The 21,970-nt window shown below is 37.7% G+C and overlaps 1 protein-coding gene across 2 annotated transcripts in view; it reads right to left on the bottom strand.

The window, feature by feature from the left end:
- Nucleotides 1-12,028, bottom strand: part of LOC118388477 (ephrin type-B receptor 2-like) — a 150,531-nt gene extending 138,503 nt beyond the window's left edge. For both annotated transcript variants that reach the window (XM_035777598.2, XM_035777599.2), the window contains exon 1: nt 11,868-12,028. In XM_035777598.2, coding sequence (XP_035633491.1) covers nt 11,868-11,919 — 52 coding nt within the window. In that variant the 5' untranslated portion in view covers nt 11,920-12,028. The remainder of the gene's footprint in view (nt 1-11,867) is intronic.
- Nucleotides 12,029-21,970: the final 9,942 nt, after the last annotated feature.

Here is a 21,970-nt window from a genome sequence, read left to right as displayed (position 1 = left end):
CTTGTGTTTGAATATATTTATTTCATTTCATTTGCGATTTTCATGAATAGGAAAAGTTTCTCGGGGTATTTATGTCCGCTGCGTTATGCTAATTCGTTTGAGGCTATGATTACGATCCCGGATCAGGGATTGCTAGTTTCAAGAGGTTGAACTTATCAATCTTCACATAATCACTAGTTAACTACAAATGGTTGATGATATTACTAGGTTAACTAGCTTGTCCTCCATTGCATATAATCAATTAAGTGCCTGTTAATGTATCATTGAATCACAGCCTACTTCGCCAAATGGGTGATGATTTAACAAAAGCACACTAGTTGCAAAAAATGTACCTAACCATAAACATCAATGCCTTTCTTAAAATCAATACACAGAAGTATATATTTTTTAAACATGCATATTCAGTTAAAAATAATTCCTAGTATAACTACAACCAAAAACTTCATAACTGGGAATATTGAAGAACTGGGAATTTTGAACCACCAGCTTTCATATGTTCTGAGCAAGGAACTTCAACGTTAGCTTTTTTACATGGCACATATTGCACTTTTACTTTCTTCTCCAACACTGTGTTTTTGTATTATTTCAACCAAATTGAGCATGTTTCATTATTTATTTTAGATTAAATAGATGTTATTTAGGTATTATGTTAAATTAAAATAAAAGTGTTCATTCAGTATTGTTGTAATTGTCATTATTACAAATATATATATATAAAAAAAAGCTAATACCGATTAATCGCAGTCTCAAAAACCATCAGGCGCTATGATGAAACTGTCTCTCATGAGGACCGCCTCAGGAAAGGAAGACCCAGTTACCTCTGCTGCAGAGGATAATCACACTGTCTGATTTATTTAAAATTCAAGGCACACACATGGCTACCACGGCATTCTTGCAGCAATACGCCATCTCATCTGGTTTGCACTTAGTGGGACATTTTCAACAGGACAATGACCCAACAAACACCAGAGGTCGACCAATGATGATTTTTCAATGCTGATACCGATTATTGGAGGACCAAAAAAAAGACGATAACGTATATGTATTATATATATATATATATATATGAATGAAGAATGAACACTTATTTGAACTTAATACATAAATAATATCTATTTAGTCTCAAATAAATAATGAAGCATGCTCAATTTGGTTTAAATAATGCAAAAACACAGTGTTGGAGAAGAAAGTAAAAGTGCAATATGTGCCATGTAAAAAAGCAAATGTTTAAAGCTAAATAGGACAAATTAACGTTCGCTAGCATGTGCAAGCTAACTAGCTAAATTGCCATACATGTTTAATGATTTTCGACCTGTCCCCAAATTAATGTAATTGGTTCAGAGTTTGTTTTGATTTTTTTGTTTTGATTTTAAACTGCGGGTCATGCTCGCGTTTGGTGAGGGGAGGGCAAAATAAATGTATGCACGATAGCGCACGATGGCGCACGAGCGCAGCCGGTTTGGGTTCCGTGTCAGACCTAGCCAATGCGAGTGCTCTGTAAATAGTACAATGATGTGTCTCTAGGTCCCAGAGTTATGCCGTATTTATACAACACTAAAACCAGTTGTTTCCTGTTTGTATGATATCCTTTACTTTGTCTCTTTCTTGTCATTGGACCAATAACTCAACACGTAAGGCTATTCTTACTGTATCTCCAAAAGGAATGATGGATTGTGAGTGTAACCGGGTACCAACCACAAAGATAACTCACTACTTCCACGTCAGCTCTCGTTATCTGCAGATGAAAAAGTTATTAGGTCCACATGAATAATAACATTCTACACATTTAACCATATCATATGACTTTTTCATTTCATTTAACGTTCTCCGTTGAATCTCTGCATTGATTTCACAGCCACAGCAGGTCTCCTGAGATTCTCGATGGATTTTCCAGCTGCCCTCGCAAATGGTCCACTGTGATTACTATCTGGAACGTAGAGCCGGAGGAAGGTATGGAAAATGGTCATCGCGCCTCAAATCCCTATATTGTGCTCCTGTTTCGGTGAGCTGTGTTACCTCATGGCAACAACGATCGCAGACATGGTTTCATCGAGCCCAGTGGACACATATTGCTCCGTTTTTGGCTTCTCTCAAAACGTGGGCGTGAGTTTTAGGGGTAGTGTTTCCTGCTGAAAATTCTTTACAGGGTAGGAATTAGGGTAAAATAGCAATGAATGGAGGGTTGGAACAAGTGCAAGACATGAATTTAATGCCTGAGTGAGAGTTATTACAACTGCACATCTGACAGATCCCGCTGTCTATCGGCCCCATGCTGAATCTGCTTACTGAGAGATGATTATGCAAATGAATGTGCTTACTCTGTTGAATAGAATGTTTATCATACGAGTTATTAAAAGAAAAATTGTAATAAAAGAAAAATTGTAATAAGCCCTCATTAATGTTCCTCCATATAATGTTGCTAGGGGGTTAAATCTTTGCTAAGCTTGTGCTATTGATTAGGGCTCTACGCAGATTGATGAGGGAGCTCCATATGGGGTTGTCTGGAGAAGTCTGAGAATTCTAAAGGAGATGATTACCTCGGCCTCAACCCACAACAATGACTCCATTTCTGATAATGACAGTTTTCCTACATGGAAGAAAAACTCAAACCTGGAAACCTCTCCCAAGCCTTAAATACTTAAAAAGCAAAACTGCCATAAAGTCTATCACCTGCCACCCCTACATAATCTGAAAATCCACGTGTGCTTACCAGGGCCAAGCATGTGCAGAAAAGTACCCCCTCTGGCCCAGGCAGTCCTGAGTAATTGGACTACAGCCGATTAACTGCAAAGAAGAAGTGCCGTTACCCTTCTGTTGTGATGACCTGTCACGTTCGCCGTATGAATCGGACCAAGGTGCAGCATGGTATGCGTACATTCTTTATTATTATAAGAACAAACACTCAACAAAATAACAAACCGAACCATGCCGCTAATATGAATAGTGCAGACAGGCAACTAAACATAGAACAAGAACCCACAAACACCAAAGGGAAATGGCTACCTAAATATGATCCCCAATCAGAGACAACGATAAACAGCTGCCTCTGATTGGGAACCATATCAGGCCACCATAAACATACAAATGCCTAGACCCATTAAAACCCTAGACATAAAAAAAAACATAGACAATACAAAAACTAGCGTATCCACCCTAATCACACCCTGACCTAACCAAAATATAAAGAAAACAGAGATATCTTAGGTCAGGGCGTGACATGACCCCTGCCTTTGAGATTTGTTATCTATTAACCCTCCATTTTAGCACTTTATTTGTATTAGCATTCCAGGTGATCAAATGGCCCCTACTTCTTTAACCGTTTCCAGCACAACACGCCTCTGTGGCCACATCTAACACTGTGTAATTTCAGCCCAGAGCTAGGTTTATACCCTTGTTGTTACAGTACATTTCACCAATCTGACTGTCTGAACTGTAGAGCCCTTTGAGGGTCTGAGGTTATACAATTGATTTACACTGTATCTGAATTAATCTGGGAACAACAAAAGATTAGCTCCTGCTCTCTGAATGCAGTCAAGTCACAGCCATGGGCCAAATCAGTTCATTATCTCTGTTAATTCCCTCAGCACTAGGCTAATGCAATAAGATGCCAACAAATACCTCCCGTATCACTCTTCATACAGGTTTTTTAATAACGTTCTCTCTTTTATGACATTTAAATGTCATGTCCTCAGATTAGCCATCTGAATGTATAATTGTAACACAGGCATTTGATTCATAAAAATCTACAATTATTGCATGCATCATATGGGGTAGTTATTATGTGTGGCTCATATGTAAATATTGTGCAAAAGGTAGAGTCGTTGAGTCGTCGCAATAGACCTATAGACTAAAGTACTGATCACACGAGAAGGCAAAGACCCACAGTACCTCTGTTCTACTGTACCATGTCACGTTGGTGCTCAACCGCCCTGTCCAATAACTAAAGACAAGCATAATCTGTTAGAGGACACCAGGTCCTCCCCAGCTCACACTAATCAGATAAAACATGTCTGCTCGCTGGAAATCACGTCAGGGTGCTCTGTCTATATCAGAGAGTGAGACAGATAGGTCCGGCTGGGCAGGAGCAGAGAAGGTCCGTTGTCTGTTTTGTGCTACTACCATGTTGTGTTGCTATCATGTGGTGTTATGTTGTATTGCTACCATGCTGTGTTGTCATGTGTTACTGCCATGCTATGTTGTTGTCTTAGGTCTCTCTTTATGTAGTGTTGTGTTGTCTCTCTTGTCCTGATGGGTGTTTTGTGATATATTTTTATTTTATGCTATATTTTTATTTTATGTATTTATATTTATAATCCCAGCTCCCAACCCCACAGGAGGCATTTTGCCTTTTGGTAGGCCTCATTGTAAATAAGTATTTGTTCTTAACTGACTTGACTAGTTAAATAAAGGTTACATTTTAAAATTGTAAAAATAAAAGTCTGTGCGTCTGCATATTGTCGCGGAGCAAAGCAGAACAGAGCAGCCCACCGTGGCTAGCCAGCCAGCGAGAGCAAGGGCAGGGGGAGAAAAACAATGAACCATGCTGGGCCCATTACTACCGACGGAGGCTGAAATCGGCCAGATCTGCTGCAGCTTACATGAAGGCTGGGGAGCCCAGTCCCCACTAAGGAGTGAGCCGTCAAGCTGCTGATATCACAACCACTGGAGAGAAAGAGGGGACCGAGAAAGAGAGGGAGGGAGAGAGAAAAGCAGAGATATAGAGAAACTAAAGGCAGATGTAACCTGGGTCCAGAGGAGCTGATAGATGGGATGTGGAGCTCAGCAGAGGCAACCGTTCAGGTGGAAAAGGCTTCCCTTTGTGATGCAGATGACAACGCAATCAGCCCCTCTTTGTCTCCGCCGATGGGCTCTGCTCCCGGGGACATTGAGAGCCAGACACTAATCCGCTGGGTTTGTGTTCTGTGGGCCTGTTCAGAGAGGCAGTGGCACAGTACCTGGGGTTGTATGGAGGGAGGCTGTGAGACCAGGTCTGACCTCTATCAGGGTATCCTGGCTTGATGCTGGCTGCATTTACCCTCTGAGCTCAATTCAAGTTCTAGAAGACTTATGCTTTCAAATATTCTAAAAGATGCAGGCAACAATGAGGGTGCTCATCAGCTTGAGTTATTAATCTAGCATGTGACATGCTGAAGGTTTGCAATTTGTCAATCAAGATTTGTGATTGAGATATTTAAGCTATGTATTACACTGTCCTGAATCTAGGTTAATGAACAATTGGTATAACAAGGTTCTACCTGTAAACGTACATATTAGGTTGCTTTTGCAGTTTAAATTGAATCTAGAATCTTTACAGACAGTTCAAAATGTTGATGTTTTTTCCGATCAGCAAAAAATAACAAGATATAACCCACAGGTATGACGTAATGGCCAGAAACTGTGCTAATGAAATTATACAGTTACTCTCATTGAATAAACTACTCACCCCTGTGTAACTTCATTAGATAAACTAATTAATGTTGAGCAGTATGAAGCTTGGATGATTTCACATTACCATGTGGAATATAATGATATTATCTCAGAAATTATGCAATCAATCTGACTCATGTTCAATACAAGCCCTAACTGTGTCATTAATGTTTGGTTGAAAAAACTCTAACAGGGGCTTTAGTCATAGTAGCTAGTTTCGCTCACTTTCAGACCAAACAGGCTAAAACAATGTGGTTGAACAACACACCTATACTTTAACGACTGCTAGAAAAACAAAACCCAAGACCCATAACATAAGTGATCCTGAGTGAAGAACACATGTTTATGTAACACACAGGTTCTCAATTGTCCCCATTCCACAGTAGTTGTAGTGTTAACAAATCTTTTTGGTTCTGAAATTTGAGTCTACATTTAGAACTATTCCATTGAGAAACGTATAGTATTTTCCGAACAGAGCTTATTTTATACACAGTTGACCGTCCCGAGGCCAGCTATTAAAAAAAGTATATTGGGAATAGACTGGGTGCCTTTTCAAAATAAATTTGTCCATCTAAACATGGTTTTGTGTTAATTTAAGGAATATCAAATTATTACTAGACTGAAATGAATAACTAGTGGAATTGAAAGTGGTTTTGTTACCAAAGGGGGCAGACTCTTACCGACTGGCTCTTAATGAACAAATGTTGTAGTGAACATGGTTGGAGATTGAGGCACTGATACAAGCCCGTAACAAAAGATGGCAGCTCAAAATGCAGCCACAATGATGTCATGCCATGCAGAGAGAACACATTTTTGTAAAACTAGCATCCCCTCTTGCCATCGGCCAAAATCTCTGAGCCCTCGGATACCCTTGCATTAAACTAATCCTCAAGGTAGCCCATGGATGTCCCCGAAATGTGACACCCACTCTCAAATGAAACAACTGGTACCAGCACTAATTTAAATTCTGCATGCAAAGTGACAATGGCTGGGCCATGGGCAGCATGGATTAGGTCTTGAATAGAGGCGGATTCTTTGTGAAAGCCTACTGTGGTGGTTGGCGTGCATACAAGCTCCCTACATCTGCTCATTGGGTAGACTGAGAAAACACAGGATTGTGTATGGTCACTCATTTTACCTTGATTTAATCCCGTTTCAGAGCCCCCTGTCACTACCTTTTGTTACTATTCCAAAAACGATAATGCTTCCATGTTAGGCGAACACTTCTAGTACCCACACAAGTACAGTTGAAATGGGCCAATTGAATTTACATTTGAAAGAAAGTTTACACATATTTGGCAAACTCAAAATACACATTTTCATAACGCTTTTCAAACGACACACAACACAATAAGACATGTTAAGATATAACAGAACACGATAGTATTAAATACTGAAAGCACTTTGTTTTCTCTCAGTTTTCCGCTGTAGCCTATAGGAGGAGGCAACTGCATTATGGCCAACAAACCTCCGCCACTGCCTTTCTTACCTGTACACTCTAAGATATCGCTCTTCACTTGATGCTAATAAAAAGCCACTCCCTTCCTTAAATATTTCATCTGGATCCCATGTTATTTTACAGCATCTCATCCATGGAGTCATCTCTACTAATATGAGTTATCTAAATATGCAAATTATTGAGGCACGAGTTATACTGCATACTGTTTACATTTTGTGTGATTTTTAAATTTCGATAAAAATCATGATTTCACATTGCCTTAAATGGCTTCACCCTGCCTCAACGTGGATGCCATGTGTCCTAGTTTGTCTACCTCTGGTGATGGTCATGACCAGATCACAATGTGGCTTTTGCACATATACATATAGCCAGAAACATGCTATCTCACTGAATGTAGCATAATACAGTAACGGGATGTGTTTCAGAAGGTAGTTGGGGTCTTGTACTACTGACTGCAGAGGTGAAATTCGTAGTAAACGATTGTTGTTGTTAGCAAGTGTACTCTGGCTGTATTTCCAAGAATACCTAGTAAATTATGTTCTGTGTGCTAATCCCACTGAAGGTTAATGGTTTTGTTATCGTTACAGTAGCTGCCTTAGGTTACTCCTAAGGGTATTCAAAAGCAAGGCGTTTTTCCTGTTAAATGTCTGTTACATTTATCATAAATCCACAAACAAGCTAGTCAATAAACCGTGTTCAAACTTTGGTTACCTTATTTTACAGTCCATTACTTACCCAGTAATTACCCAGTCCAGAGATAGCAGAAGGGTAATAAGATACAGAATCAGATATGGAGAACCAAAGGTCTAGTACCACCATAAGCGTTGTGTTTACTAATTAAATCAATGATTGACTTCATTTTATAATACTCTCCCTTAAATGGCGTTAAGAGTGAATGGGCTTGCAACTACTTCCATGGTAATACTTTTTGGCAGCTCTGGTAAGATTTATTGCTGCGGATGATGATGATGCTCTCCATAGATACACCTGGCATGAGGTAGGTAAACAAAATGAGAGGATATATAGACAGGCATGCCTGGCCCAGATGGAACAACAGGAATTGTCTTACTGAGCACCTCGATTCCATTCATCAAAACTCACCTGCTAAAATTGACCATAGGTCTACCAAGAAGATTTCATATCAACAGGGGCTTGCATACAATCCGCAGTGTTTTAGCCCAACAACATCCCTGCCTTGGTTTGAAAGATAACTAGCTACATCACTCTCAAAATGTGATCACTCTGAAAACCATATACAGAGCTATGGATGTTAGAGCTGTAGCTGAAGGAATAGCATCTGTCATTAAGACAAAGTTCACCTGCTATGTCCAAAAAACATTCAAAAAGATACAATATGAAACAATGTATGTTGTCCAAGTACATTAAAAGATATGTAGGGCTAAATAATTATCCTAAGATTAATAGGAAAGTATTGCTATTTGTATTCTCTTCAATTGCTAAGCTATACAGTTACATACATAATTATAAGTTATACATCAAAACACACAACAACAACAAAAATTATATCACGATGCAATTAGCAACATTAGCCTTGATCTAAGATATGTGCCAGAAGGACTATGGGAATATTATGCCGTGTTTCTATATAAAACCCGAAAGAAGAACCTTTGCCAAAGCAACCATGTTCTGATGCCATGACATCAGAGTCGTCAATACGATTTACTTTGATGTTCCTCGCTGTGGTGTGTTGTTTTTTTGGATTAAGGCTACAGTGACCTCTTTTCAACAACAAAAAATTCATACTCTACTCCTGCGACTTCATTGGATGATCGGCTAGGGTGATACGAAGGGTAAGATGGGGGGCTGTGACGGGTTGGGGAAGAGACCAACCAGTCATGTTACTGAAATACAATAAATATAATAATAGTGTTGCTGGCTAATGTTGCTTGAGAAAAAAATGGGTTCGGAAATCAATACTTTTATCGTCAGTCAAGTTCAATAGTAAGTAATTACTTCTCAATTACGTAAACAAAAACATGAAAAGGGTAACACTATTAGCTTAATTGCCTCTCCAGAAACAAAACAGCCTTTTCTTCCATGCAGCCATTATTGTCTGAAAGGGTAAATATATTATTTGTTTTACATTGAAAATGACCAAGTAATACATTTCTTCTCAAAGAGAATAGTCAAATAAATGGCTTCATCAAGAACATATATTGTTTGTGACACAAATAGAAAATAAAACTCTTGATTGAATAGGCCTATTAAATGACAGCATATTATGTGTATTAGCCTGCCAGACATAGCCATATTGCACAAAACAAAACATTTCCATTGATAGCTTCCCACTGACTAAAAGTAAAATAAATGCCTGTTTTTCATGGCTGTCAGTGTCTCTTCATATATTTTGCAGTCTCATACGTCATCTAGCCACGTTTGCATTCCAGAAAGAGAAAATAGCATGCCACTCTATTCAACGCAATTGGTAGAAAAACATTGGTCTGTTATTATTTGTCATCCTTTTTTTTTATGCAAAAAAAATAAAAACTTGATTCATTCAGCAATGTTAAAGCAGCTTCTACCCTACTGTCTGGGGTTCCATCTCACTCATGACCTTAGGGCCGAACACTGCTGCGCTAAGAGAGAACAACTTAATTCTATCACTAAACTTCTAAAGGTGAACAGCCATAAGCTTTTCCCATTCAAGCTGTATTCTTAATTTAAAGTGAAAATGTAAATGAACAACTTTAATGAGTTAACACGAACCGGAAGATGTAGCTATTCGAAAAGTCTGGCCTTAGCTGATTTACCTCAAGTAGAATGTTGAAAACAATCCTCACTGTATTAAAATTTGCTTATTTAGTAAACAAAATAACAATAATTTAACTCCAGTAATTTGAATAATAAGAATAATTAATGGTAACAATATAGTAAATATAGCAGATCAAGCCAGGTTAAAAAAAAAATATATATATATTATTTATTTGCTAGGACACAAAGTCATTGTTTATAAAAATTCTAATATTTGTATAAATGGCATATAAGTGTGGTTCCTTGAACGTGGGTCTTGCAAACAGTTTTTCTCTAATAGGTGAAATTGTTATTTTGAACTAATAAGGAAATACATTTTTAAAAATCAAATGCACAGCAGGGTCGACTACAAATGACAGTAAACGTTCAAACATATACATATAGATTGGTATTTTAGGACACAAGAAAAAGCACCTACTCTACTATTGGCATTGAAAGAATGAAATAAACAATCAAAGCATTACAAAATGATTATGTATAGACGTTCAATATCAAAAGCCGTAAGCTCAGACACAAAGGCCTAAACACTACCATATATTTTATTTTGCCAGAGGAACACATGACATTGGATGTGTGTAGGCCTGCCTACTGTACAAGTATAATGTCAACTGGAAAATACTAATTCCAGGCATATTTAGGCCTGCCTATGTAACAATTCAGGACACATAACTTTCCAATATCCCAGTTAAATGATATGCTGCTTGAAATTGGGAATCATTATTTTCAGGACACTTCAATACCGAAGTGACTTTTTCGTATTAGGTTAGGAGAACTTACACAGCAGGTTATTAGAATTAATGTAGCAGGTTAGGAGACTGAGGTTAAGGTTAGTTAAAGAGTTAGGGTTAGCAAACATTCTCTCCTAACCGGCTATGACAATCACTTTATATTGAAGTGGCGTGAAATGAGTGTGTCCAGTTTGAACATTTCTTAAAGTTTTAATTGTCAATTAAAAAGGCCTATCAAGGTATGAGGAGCACAACACATTGTTTCTCTCCAAAGGTTGGGAATACTATCAATAAAATAGACTACATGAACATGAAAATGCCTACCATGTGAATATGACGCTAACGCTCAGTACAATAGGATTGGTAAACAGTACATGTTGCATGTGCATGTTTATGCCTACTGGGAATGTATTTAATAAATCCTGGTTGGAATCCAACGGGGATGTGGGGCTCCCAATTGGGCTCCCGATTGGCGCAGCGGTCTAAGGCACAGCATCTCAGCGCTTGAGGCGTCGCCACAGAAACCCTGGTTCGATTCCAGGCTGTGTTACAACCAGCTGTGATTAGGAATCCCATTGTGCGGCGCACAATTGGCCCAGCGTCGTCCGGGATTGGCCGATGTAGGCAGTCAGTGTAAATACGAATTTCTTCTTAACTGTCTTGCCCGGTAAAATAAAAAATATATTTTTTAAAGAGATGCAAGAGTCCTTCAGAGGCCGTGCATATCTTTAAAATAAATAACAAGACGCATGTTCTGTGACAAATCACATTAGCTGAAGGCACATTATCAACAACCTACCGAGGCTTTTTCTTACGTTGTATTTGGTGGTGGTTAAATATTGGTAGGCTAGCGCTATGCTCTCAAGTACCTGTTCTATTGTGCCACTGAACACGCTGCTCATCATCATTCGCGAGCGAAGCCTGTGTGCTCCGGTCAGTGCACAGCACAATTAGAATATGCCAACAAAATTATTAAACTATACCACAGAGACGTCATTAATCAAATACATAACTGTCCCTACTGCACCCAATCATCTTCAGAAAATGTATAGCCTACTGACTGTTCACGCTGCTCTTTTACAAATTGCAGACAAGGGGAAAACGCCATGCTGCATCATAAAGTAACCCGTGTACTTTCTTGTTAACGGTTGAACTGTTTGAAATAATATAAAAGTATAGCGGTGTTTTGACTTGACAGGTATAAAATGGCACAGTAAAAAGCATACGGTATGTCCTTCATGACAAGCAATACGTTTGGACATTTCCATACCTGAGAGGATGCGGGCATGATCCGTGCAACCCTCATATAGCTATTGTTCATTATTTCCGTACAGATTTCAAAGAAGAGCCTTTGCCACAATGTACAGTCGCCCCCGGAACGTTCTCGTTAAAATCAATTCAAACACTCAACGTGATGTGATCAGCAACTCTTTCGCCCCGTCGGCAAGACCTTATTCAAAGAGCTTTAAACATGATCTTACCTTCTACAGCTATTACAGTGGGTATTATCCATAAAATCCATTGAATATCCATTATTGGTTTCTTTGGACGAAAGTGTAAAAAGCCCAGACATTCAAATAAAATAAATCATGAAGGCCATTGACAGCAAATGCTGACTGACACGAGAGGACATTCACCTTCAACAGAGTGAACCAGATGCCATAGAAAATAACTCAAATCTTAACCAAGTTTGGACGAAACCAAAACAGAGGGGTGCCGTGTAAAACAAAACATTTTCCATGCATCGGAAACTGCTCCAGATTTCAAATGTATGAGATATGTATATTAGATATATCTATGATCCAACCCTAAAATATAACATACATGAGATAAGCCTTTTGGTTATGCTTGTAGTTGTGGTACATGGCATGCTCTCCACCTGTCAAAAGAAGTTCCACTATATCCCTACTGTCAATCATGACGATACAATCGCTAACTGCCTCATCAGTCTGATAATAAAAGATTTTCGAATCACGTGGAAGGATGTTTGATTCTTACGCAAATAGTCAAGCAAAAAGTTTTCTGCCTACCACTTTTATGTGTATTTTGTTGTCAGTAATGTATTTTATACTACAAGCTTGACACTTGACAAGGAGCATGGATTATATAATTCAATAAAGAGTAAGTTATTTTTAATGGTCCAGTAGCCTAGAAGGGTCTCTTCTAGAAAGGAAAACCCACTGTGAAAGTGTACGTCTGCTAGTTTGTGTAGTAGTATCATTTGCAAAATCATTATGTCTTGAGTGCAATTAAGATAAGGGGTAGAAGTGAAATCTTTCAAAGTAATGTTGATATAGGATGCGTGTTCAATACATGAGCCATCTGCTGTACATGCGTGTGAGCCATTTGGACCAATGCAAGAAAACATTGCCAAAACATAGCAATAGTATCAGTGATAAAGAAATACCTTTTTCATTAATCCCATCTTTCACTAGTTGATATCCTGAAAATCCAAATGTTTTGCTCAAATCCTCTGCTTTAGATATTCCACTACTGTTTCATTAATAGCGGTAATAGGTGTTCCATTCAAATTACTAGATGGAAATGTGCTTTTAAAATTAACTGTAACCAACAGGGCACAGGCTTTTGCTGTGTCTATTATGGGATGCTGCTGTTTTTCATGAGCCATTATTGTCAAGGAATGGATCGAATCAACTAATGCTAATCCTCCACAATCTCTCAATGATATATTATGGTTACTATAAAGTATGTATCATATTCAATAAATGAAATTAATGTTTTATCAATATTCATGTTTTATAACACAAAATAATCTGGAATCTTGTATCATAAAAATCAGTTGTGTTCTAAATGGTTACTGTAATTAATTTCAGCACAATAACTGAATATTTTTTATTGAAGAAGAGATCAATAAAAATGTGTTTTTGTACACCAGTTTGTTATCATCTAAACATCCTTACAAGTATGATGATTACAAACTGATGGATAAATTAGTGTTCAGTGTGGCCTATTTCTTCCTCTCTGCTTTTTAGAGACATACTGGAATCCCCTGAAAGCAGTCAGGTATGGATATCAGGTCCTCATAGAGTGACAGGTCCTGCGTTTGTGCACTGTACATTCAATCGGTCAGCTCTTTTTTTTAATAGTTCATACCATTATCTGGTGGTGGGGTTTGGGGAAAAGACTGCACATCCTCTGTGCTGTGTACCGAACCTTCCGAAAACAATATATAAACAATTGATTGTGATAATGACATATGAATATGATCGATGGTATTGTACTTTACTCTCAGAATCTGTAATGAAGATTAAAGGAACTACCGGTATATGTTTTTTTGATCAATTTTCAGCATCTCATATGAGTAATAGTGGCCATTTTGTTTTCCATTTTCAGAATGAAAACATGCATGCTGTAGGCTTCCTGTACATGTTATTAATGCATTGTATCACAATGATTGCAGGAGTTGTATTACACTGCAAGCTATATGAGCTGTACAATCCATATACATTTGCACCACTGCATCAACGTTGTCTTTGAAAATTATTATGTTATTGTCCCATTTGAATCATGCAAAATGATGTATGATAACATGCCACAGTAGGTTGTTGTAAACATAAACTATTCCTTTTTGGATTAATCCTTTGATTTTCACCGAATTTGTTGAAGTAGTTAGTATTTTTATTCCAACATCTGTCTATTACACTATGAGCAATACAGTATACTGATGAAAGTTACTCAAATCAATATATTTTCATGAAACCTAACGACTGTCAGTGACAGAATTTAGTAAATATTCTACAAATATCACAGCATTTTTCTTGCTCATGTGGGTACAGTATTTGGCTCAAAGTATAAATGTAGCTTGAAAACAAGTCATAATTGATCACCCCATGCTGTTAAAATCAAACTAAGCCCTGAAATTGGCACATCAGGTTGGCACATCAAAGACGAGCACTGCCATCAATGGCAACACTGTCATCATTTTTTCCCCAATTCTGTATGTCTAGTATAAAATTACGCAATTTTGGGGGGGGGGAGAAATATGAATAAATTAAATATATATATTCCACGCTGTATTTTTTCTCCATTAAAATACTGTTGCCTAAGCAATTTTAAGATGTAATTTGTCAACCAACCTACAATGACGTCTGAATTTATGTGTGCCAAGCTACAAACATAATTTTGTAATTTCCTTAAAGCAGTATAATACAGATTTCCTGTTTCAGCAGCTGGTAGTGAAATTCAAATGACTGTACAGACGCTGGGGCATGATGGATAAAGAATACACAAATAAGTTTTATTTGAGGAGATGATGGACACTGGGAGAGAGGCTGTGTTAAAATGGGGCTCAGGCCTCTTTTAAGCAGCCATAAACATACACAGACCTATTGTCTTTTATGATATATTGGTCATACTGTATATACAGTCCCTGTGAGCATAACGTTGTGAATTGAGTTCCATTTCACATCTTCGGCAGTATTAGAGTGCATTGGCAAATACAAAGCGTGGAATTGCAGGTTTAGCTCTCCGTGGTGAATAACTCAGAAAAACCCTTGGCCGAAAATATTATCTTGCATAATTAGCAGTGTAAGATACTAATCAATTAAAAATAGAAAGATATATATTTTTTGTTTAATTACAGTGTCACAACAAGAGCATCTTAATGTTAAGTGTTACCCATAATTTTCATGATGCGAGCAATACCAACCTATAATGTATTTAGCTCAAAACATTGACAAGGCAATGAAAGTCACCTTTAATCTTCTTACAGACAAGACTTTGCCCCACACTGATCCATACAAGGGTATTTCCTCTCACCCATCAGAATGCAGGGATACCTTTTTTTATGTTTTAAAATTTATATATTTTGGAAAAGATAAACCCAAACCGAGGCATTGTATATATGTAACAAAATATGCAAATATACTCACAGACAGACCACCTGAGTTGAGACGAAGATTGCTATAGTAATGATGTATTGCATAAATATTTATGACATATCTAACCTCTCTTTGTAATAGTAGAATTTGAGGAGGAACGCTCTTAAATAGCTGTCCTAGCTAACAGTAGATATATCTTAGCTAACAGTAGATGTGTTCTAGCTAACAGTAGAAATGTCCTAGCTAACAGTAGAGATGTCCTACCCTTACAGTAGATATGTCCTACCTAACAGTAGATATGTCCTAGCTAACAGTAGATATGTCATAGCTAACAGTAGATATGTCCTAGCAAACAGTAGATATGTCCTAGCTAACAGTAGATGTGTCCTAGCAAACAGTAGATATGTCCTAGCTAACAGTAGATGTGTCCTAGCTAACAGTAGGCCTAGAACCATTTAGCTAGCTCCATTAAACAGTGAGAGCAGTTACTAAGTCTCTGAGTGAAAATATATGAGGCACAGATTAATATCATTGAGATAATATGGTACTTTGTGTTTTATATAACTATATTACTAACATGTACATTTACACTCTGGACTTGATACATGTAGAAATGTTCCACATTCATTAAATTGTGAATTATATCCAAAAGTGTATATTAATACAATTCCTACCATTGCATTATTTTATTGATTGGTTTGTGGATTTCTATTGTACCTTAGCTTTATTTTTTATGAAGGCTGAATAAATGATCTTGTGCTTTTTTATTTCAGTACACATTTACACATCCTGAAAACATTAACCTTTCAAAGGGTCGAAACAAAGTTCAATGATAAAAAGGTTATTTCACAACATACACCCATGCATTTTCTTTGTCTTTTTTTGACTTTCATTTGATAATAACTACAAATAGGCATGTTTGGGCTTTAAGACAGGTATTGCAATCTTTTTATCTCAGACGTGCACTTTGTTTCCATGTTCCTTGGTTGTGTACAGTATGTTGTAAATATGATAATTAAGGTCCTTGAAAATAGATACAAATTGAAACAAAAATGTATGTTAAATGTCATTCATATATATATATATATATATATATATATATATACAAAACACATGTAACAATCAAAGTAGAGGTATAAAACCAATCATTTTTTAAACGATTTCCAAGTGGTGAAACACATGGTTATATTATTGAACTGGCTGTATTAAACTCAATTAATCTCAGATGCAGAGACTGACTGGACTAGAGGCCTTTGTAAATCACTGGAGATTGGATAATGATGTAGCATAGCGACAGCATATTTACAGTGTCTCAGTCCAACTAATCCAGATATACTATTATCACTGAGTGAATATGGATTTAATTTAGGCAAGAGTTGTGGTTTCATTGTTGTGGCTTCAAAGTAATAATTTGGAAGGACTCAATAGAAGGCTTTCTCTTGCTGCCTGTAAAATATGACTTGACCTAAAGATCATAGACCATGTCTCCTCAGCTGTGTTGCTAGACACGGCATCAGTCTGATTACATCAATAGTGCCATCTAGAGTTTAAAAAGAGAACATTTTTGCACTTAGGGCTATTGAATGGTACAGTAAATCAGGGTTAGCATTATGACAAACAAGTTAAGCAGTAGATGCTGACAGGTTGTGTGCATATTTCATTTAAAAGTGCTGCATTGCTACATCTTGACATTAGGGTAAGTACTTAAAATAACATTTCTGCAGTATATACAGTAGAATTGCGAACATAATCATGCTTTGTGTGCTTGCAACAAGGAAACATTCAGAATGTACATTTAAGTAGTGGAATAAAAAATGTTCTTGTTACCATGGACCACAAACAATACTATTTCAATGTAAGGAAAACATATGATTAAGGTGAGCTTTCCCTAGTATGACTGTAGATTGTACTATTTCAAACTCCTACCTCATAGGGTTAAACTTGAACAGTCAATTATCTCGGAGAAAGTTGGATATGAGAGAAAGATGAAGGTGTGGGGATGAAAGGAGTTCATACAGATCAGAAGTATCCTTAAAAGTACTCTGCTTTGACTTTACCATTCAGAATGCTCTCTCTTAAATGGAGTTGATTTCACTTTCAGCCTGAAAGAGCTTAAGATGAGGTATAGCTCATAGCTAATATTAGCAGCAGGGTATGGAGAGAGGGCGAGAACTATCCTGCTCTCTGTCAAGTTTGTGCTTGACCTCTGACCTCTGAGTGAGAAGATCTACAGGGCCCTCTAATCTGGCGATACCATGTGCCTGTGGATTAACCTCCCTCCTCAATACCACATTTAGCAGGCTAACTAGGACTTGGCCTAGTACTGGATACAACAAAAATGCATGGAGATCCATACCTAGTCAGTGTTGGTGTTAGTGAAAGTCAAAGATTGATGTCTAACATGCAGTCCAATCAGACATATACCAAACAGTATTTATCAAACTGTAGTGTTTAATATTGATTATTAAACTCCTAGTTGGTACATTATGTAGGGAGTGTTGATTCTACCACACTGAGTGAAGGAGATAGTTAGTGCTTATCCTCCACAATTATCTGCCCAGTGTGTTCCTTTACCCATTGCCAAAAACTGAATTGAACCCAAGTCAATTGGTCCAGGTTTAATCACATGGGCCAAAAGTCTTGGCGTTGTTTAATTGGATTATTTGGCCTAATCAACTGAGGACGACTACATGAATGAGGTGAAAAGATCCTTAGAGGTATGAAAGTATAATAGCAGTGGTGAAAAGAGTTGTTAATCTTAATATCATTATTGATGTGTGCTGAGTTGATACACCCTGGATGTTCTCAGGGAACTTACCTAGCAGAGTCTACATAGCCAGCATTTTTATTGGTTTATAGAAGGGGACAGGCCCGAATAGTGTAGGCACTTTAGGAGCCAGAAAGCAAATTTGATCACAATAATACAGTGCCTTCAGAAGGTATTCATACCCCTTGACTTATTCCACATTTTGTTCTCTCACAGCCTAAATTTAAAAAGTATTCACAATTTTTCATCACACATCTGCACACAAAACCCCACAATGACAAAGTGAAAACATGTTTTTTGACATTTTGGCAAATGTATTGATAATTAAATACAGACATATCTAATCTACATAAGTATTCACACACCTGAGTCGATACTTTGTAGAAGCTCCCTTGGCAGCGAATACAGCTGTGAGTCTTTCTGGGTAAGTACAAACCCCTGGATTGTACAATATTTTCACATTATTCATGAAAAAATTATTCAAGCTCTGTCAAGTTGGTTGTTGATCATTGCTAGAAAACCATTTTCATGTCTTTCCATAGATGTTCGATCTGATTTAAGTCAAAACTGTAACTAGGTCACTCAGGAACATTCAATGTCGTCTTGGTAAGCAACTTTAGTGTATATTTGACCTTGTGTTTTTAGGGTATGGTCCTGCTGGAAAGGTCATTTGTCTCCCAGTGTCTGTTGGAACGCAGGCTGAACCAGGTTCACCTCTAGGATTTTTTCTGTGCTTAGCTCTCTTCTGTTTGTTTTTATCCTAAAAAACTCCCCAGTCCTTGCCAATCACAAGCATACCCATAACATAATGCATCCACCACCATGCTTTAAAATATAAAGAGTAATACTCAGTAATGTGTTGTGTTGTGTTGGATTTGCCCCAAACATAATGTTTTGTTTTCAGGACATAAAGTTCATTTCTTAAGCCACATTTTTTTGCAGTTTTACTTTAGTGGCTTATCTCAAACAGGATGCATGTTTTGGAATATTTTTGATTCTGTACAGGCTTCCTTCTTTTCACTCTGTCAATTAGGTTAGTATTGTGGGGTAACTACAAAATTGTTGATCCATCCTCAGTTTTCTCCTATCACAGCCATTATACTTGGTAACCATTTTAAAGTCACCATTGGCCTCATGGTGAAATCCTTGAGCGGTTTCCTTTTTCTCTGGCAACTGAGTTAAGAAGGATGCCTGTATATTTGTAGTGACTGGGTGTATTGATTTTTTTTAAAAGGTGTAATTAATAACTTCACCATGCTCAAAGGGATATGTCAGCTTTTTTACAAAGTCTACCAATAGGTGCCCTTCTTTGTGAGGCATTGGAAAACCTCCCTGGTCTTTGTGGTTGAATCTATGTTTGAAATTCACTGCTCGACTGAGGGACCGTACAGATAATTCTATGTGTGGGGTACAGCGATGAGGTAAATCATTCAAAAATCATGTTAAAAACTATTATTGCATACTATTTAACACTATTATTGGCTTGCCATAACATGACATTTCAGTTTATATTTTTTTCAAATGAATTTGTCAAACTTTTTACAAACATAAATCTACTTTGACATTATGGGGTATTATGTGTAGGCCAGACACAAATTTGGACTGTAACACAACAAATTGTGGAAAAAGTCAAGGGGTGTGAATATTTTCCGAAGGCCATGCAAATGTAAACGCCATTGAAAAAAAATAATAGCTACCTGTAAAAAATTATTCAAATGACATTCACAGACAGTACCTAACATGGCTGCTATCAATCATGGGCTGCAGGGTTTTAACGTTCGCAATAAGATTAATCCTAATTGATACAGCTACACCCACATAAATCATTGATTTATTGATTATATCGCCCTGACGTAGAACTATACATAGAGCAGCAAGTCACAGGCAGGCAAGGATTCCCCCACTGTGTGAGTTATGTAAAACAAAGGAGGTCAAAAGGTAATAAGGCCACACAGTTGATCAGAAATAGAAGCTGAACATTTGGTCATTGATGGACCACAGCTTAGGACAGCTCTTTCACTCTCACAAAGCGTCTCTCTGTCTGTGTCTCTCGCTTTCTCTCTTGTTTGTAGTCCCCTGGTGCAACAGATGGAGGTGTGTAAAACAGGACCTTAAAGCTAAGAGGATTCCCTGCATGTTGATTTTTTGGTGTCCCCCAAGTGCTGGCTAACTGGGTGTGCTATACAGTAGTGGGCCAGTCCTTCCCCCACCACCAGGTCCAGCCACCAGGCTAGTTGGCTGTGAGGCCAGGCCAGGGAAAATCCCTCATTACTTAACAGTGTGTAGTACAGTTATGCTAAGCATCCTGATTCTGGTGGTGCCTCACGCCTGACCTCTAACCTCTGACCCAGCTCCAAAGTTAATTCATTGAAGGTGACAGTGAGCACATTACAATCCACCATCTTATGAGGCTTCCATTGCATGGGCAGGCATGGCAGTGTTATAATCATAAAAATGATTTATTTCCCCAATTAAAACAAAAGATTAGATACCTTGTAACATGCTAACTGTGGATCTGTCCTAGATGTCTGAGGTGATTTGTCGAGCCAGTTTGCCATAAAGAGAAATGTATCACAGCCCAGGGTAAATTCCAGGAATCCTATTACTGGTGGACTGCTTGCGTGTAGAGAAAATATCATTGTGAGGAGGGCATAGCCCTATACATAATATTGATAAATGGCAATAAACCAATGAGAAACTTGTGTGGATAGCAATAAACCAATGAGAAATTTGTGTGGATAGCAAGTGTCTCATTGGTTTACTGGCATTTATCAACGCCCTATATCAATGATTGACATCAGATTATTTCACCAATCAAGGGCTTTTTAAGGGCTTTGGTCTCTCATTGCTCATCACTTACATTCTGGATATGAATTTCCAAATTGACATTAATCAAAAGTGTTAATTCATATATATTTATGTTAACAAGCAAAAGGGGAATGCTCTGGTTTCATTTTTTAAAAACAGAATAATAAGATGACCAATTACAACAAGTACTGAACAGTATATGGATGTTCATTCAGTAAAAGCACCACTTAAAGTATGCACACAAATCATTATTTGCAGTGGATGGGGATAACCATCACAGCATACAATCATTTTTATATCTTCCCTAATAGTGGAACGAAGGGACCTAGTCTGCTCAATAAAGACATATTGACCAAACAAGACAGCAGCCATTTATTTGACTGTGCATGCTGTTTCTGAATAGTCCAAAGCGTGACAAGGGAGATTCGGTGGGGGAAAAGTAGGACGATTAATTGCATTAGCACGGCAGACAGTGGCCGCATAGTGAGGAAGGAAAAATAAGCTCTACAGGAGAACTGAGGTATAAAACCGATGGAATGAGTAGTGTGTTTATGTGTGTGCGCGTTAGTGCATGTGCATGTGCTTGTGTGTATGAATGTGTTTGTGGTAAAGCAGAGGGAGCTGAAACTGTAGAGAAGAGTGAGGAAATAGAGCAGAAGAATATGGGACTGAAATAAAGGAATCCAGGATAATTCTGCCTCAAGATGAGTGAGGGTTGCAAAACAGCAGACTGGAGGAGCAGAGGTCGTTCCCATGGAAACCTTTGCCCAGGGAGATCGCTGACCCTCCTGCCTGCCAATACAAGTGGAGCACAGATTGTAGGTCACATATGGCACTAGCAATCCAATCAGGCCTAATCTGGCTTGACTCAAGGGTCATAAATTCAACTATAAAACTGGTTTCCACTCTGGCTTATCTCACCAGGCCCAAGTCTATGATAATGTTGATGATTACAAGGAGGAGCCATACATTAAACGTCCATGTCAACAAATGTATACATTTCCTACAAGGAATATCCTAAGTAACATCAATTGTCAACTGGGTAATTACATGACTCCAATGTCAATGATTAATTAATGAAGGGTTAATTTATAGTGAATCTTTTTATTCAAAATATGAAATTTGACATGAAAAGTATACTATAATTTATATGTTCTTACATATTTTA

Source organism: Oncorhynchus keta, chromosome 10 (genome assembly GCF_023373465.1).
Source record: "Oncorhynchus keta strain PuntledgeMale-10-30-2019 chromosome 10, Oket_V2, whole genome shotgun sequence".
NCBI lineage: Eukaryota > Metazoa > Chordata > Actinopteri > Salmoniformes > Salmonidae > Oncorhynchus > Oncorhynchus keta.
This window is presented reverse-complemented; position numbering and strand designations above follow the sequence as displayed.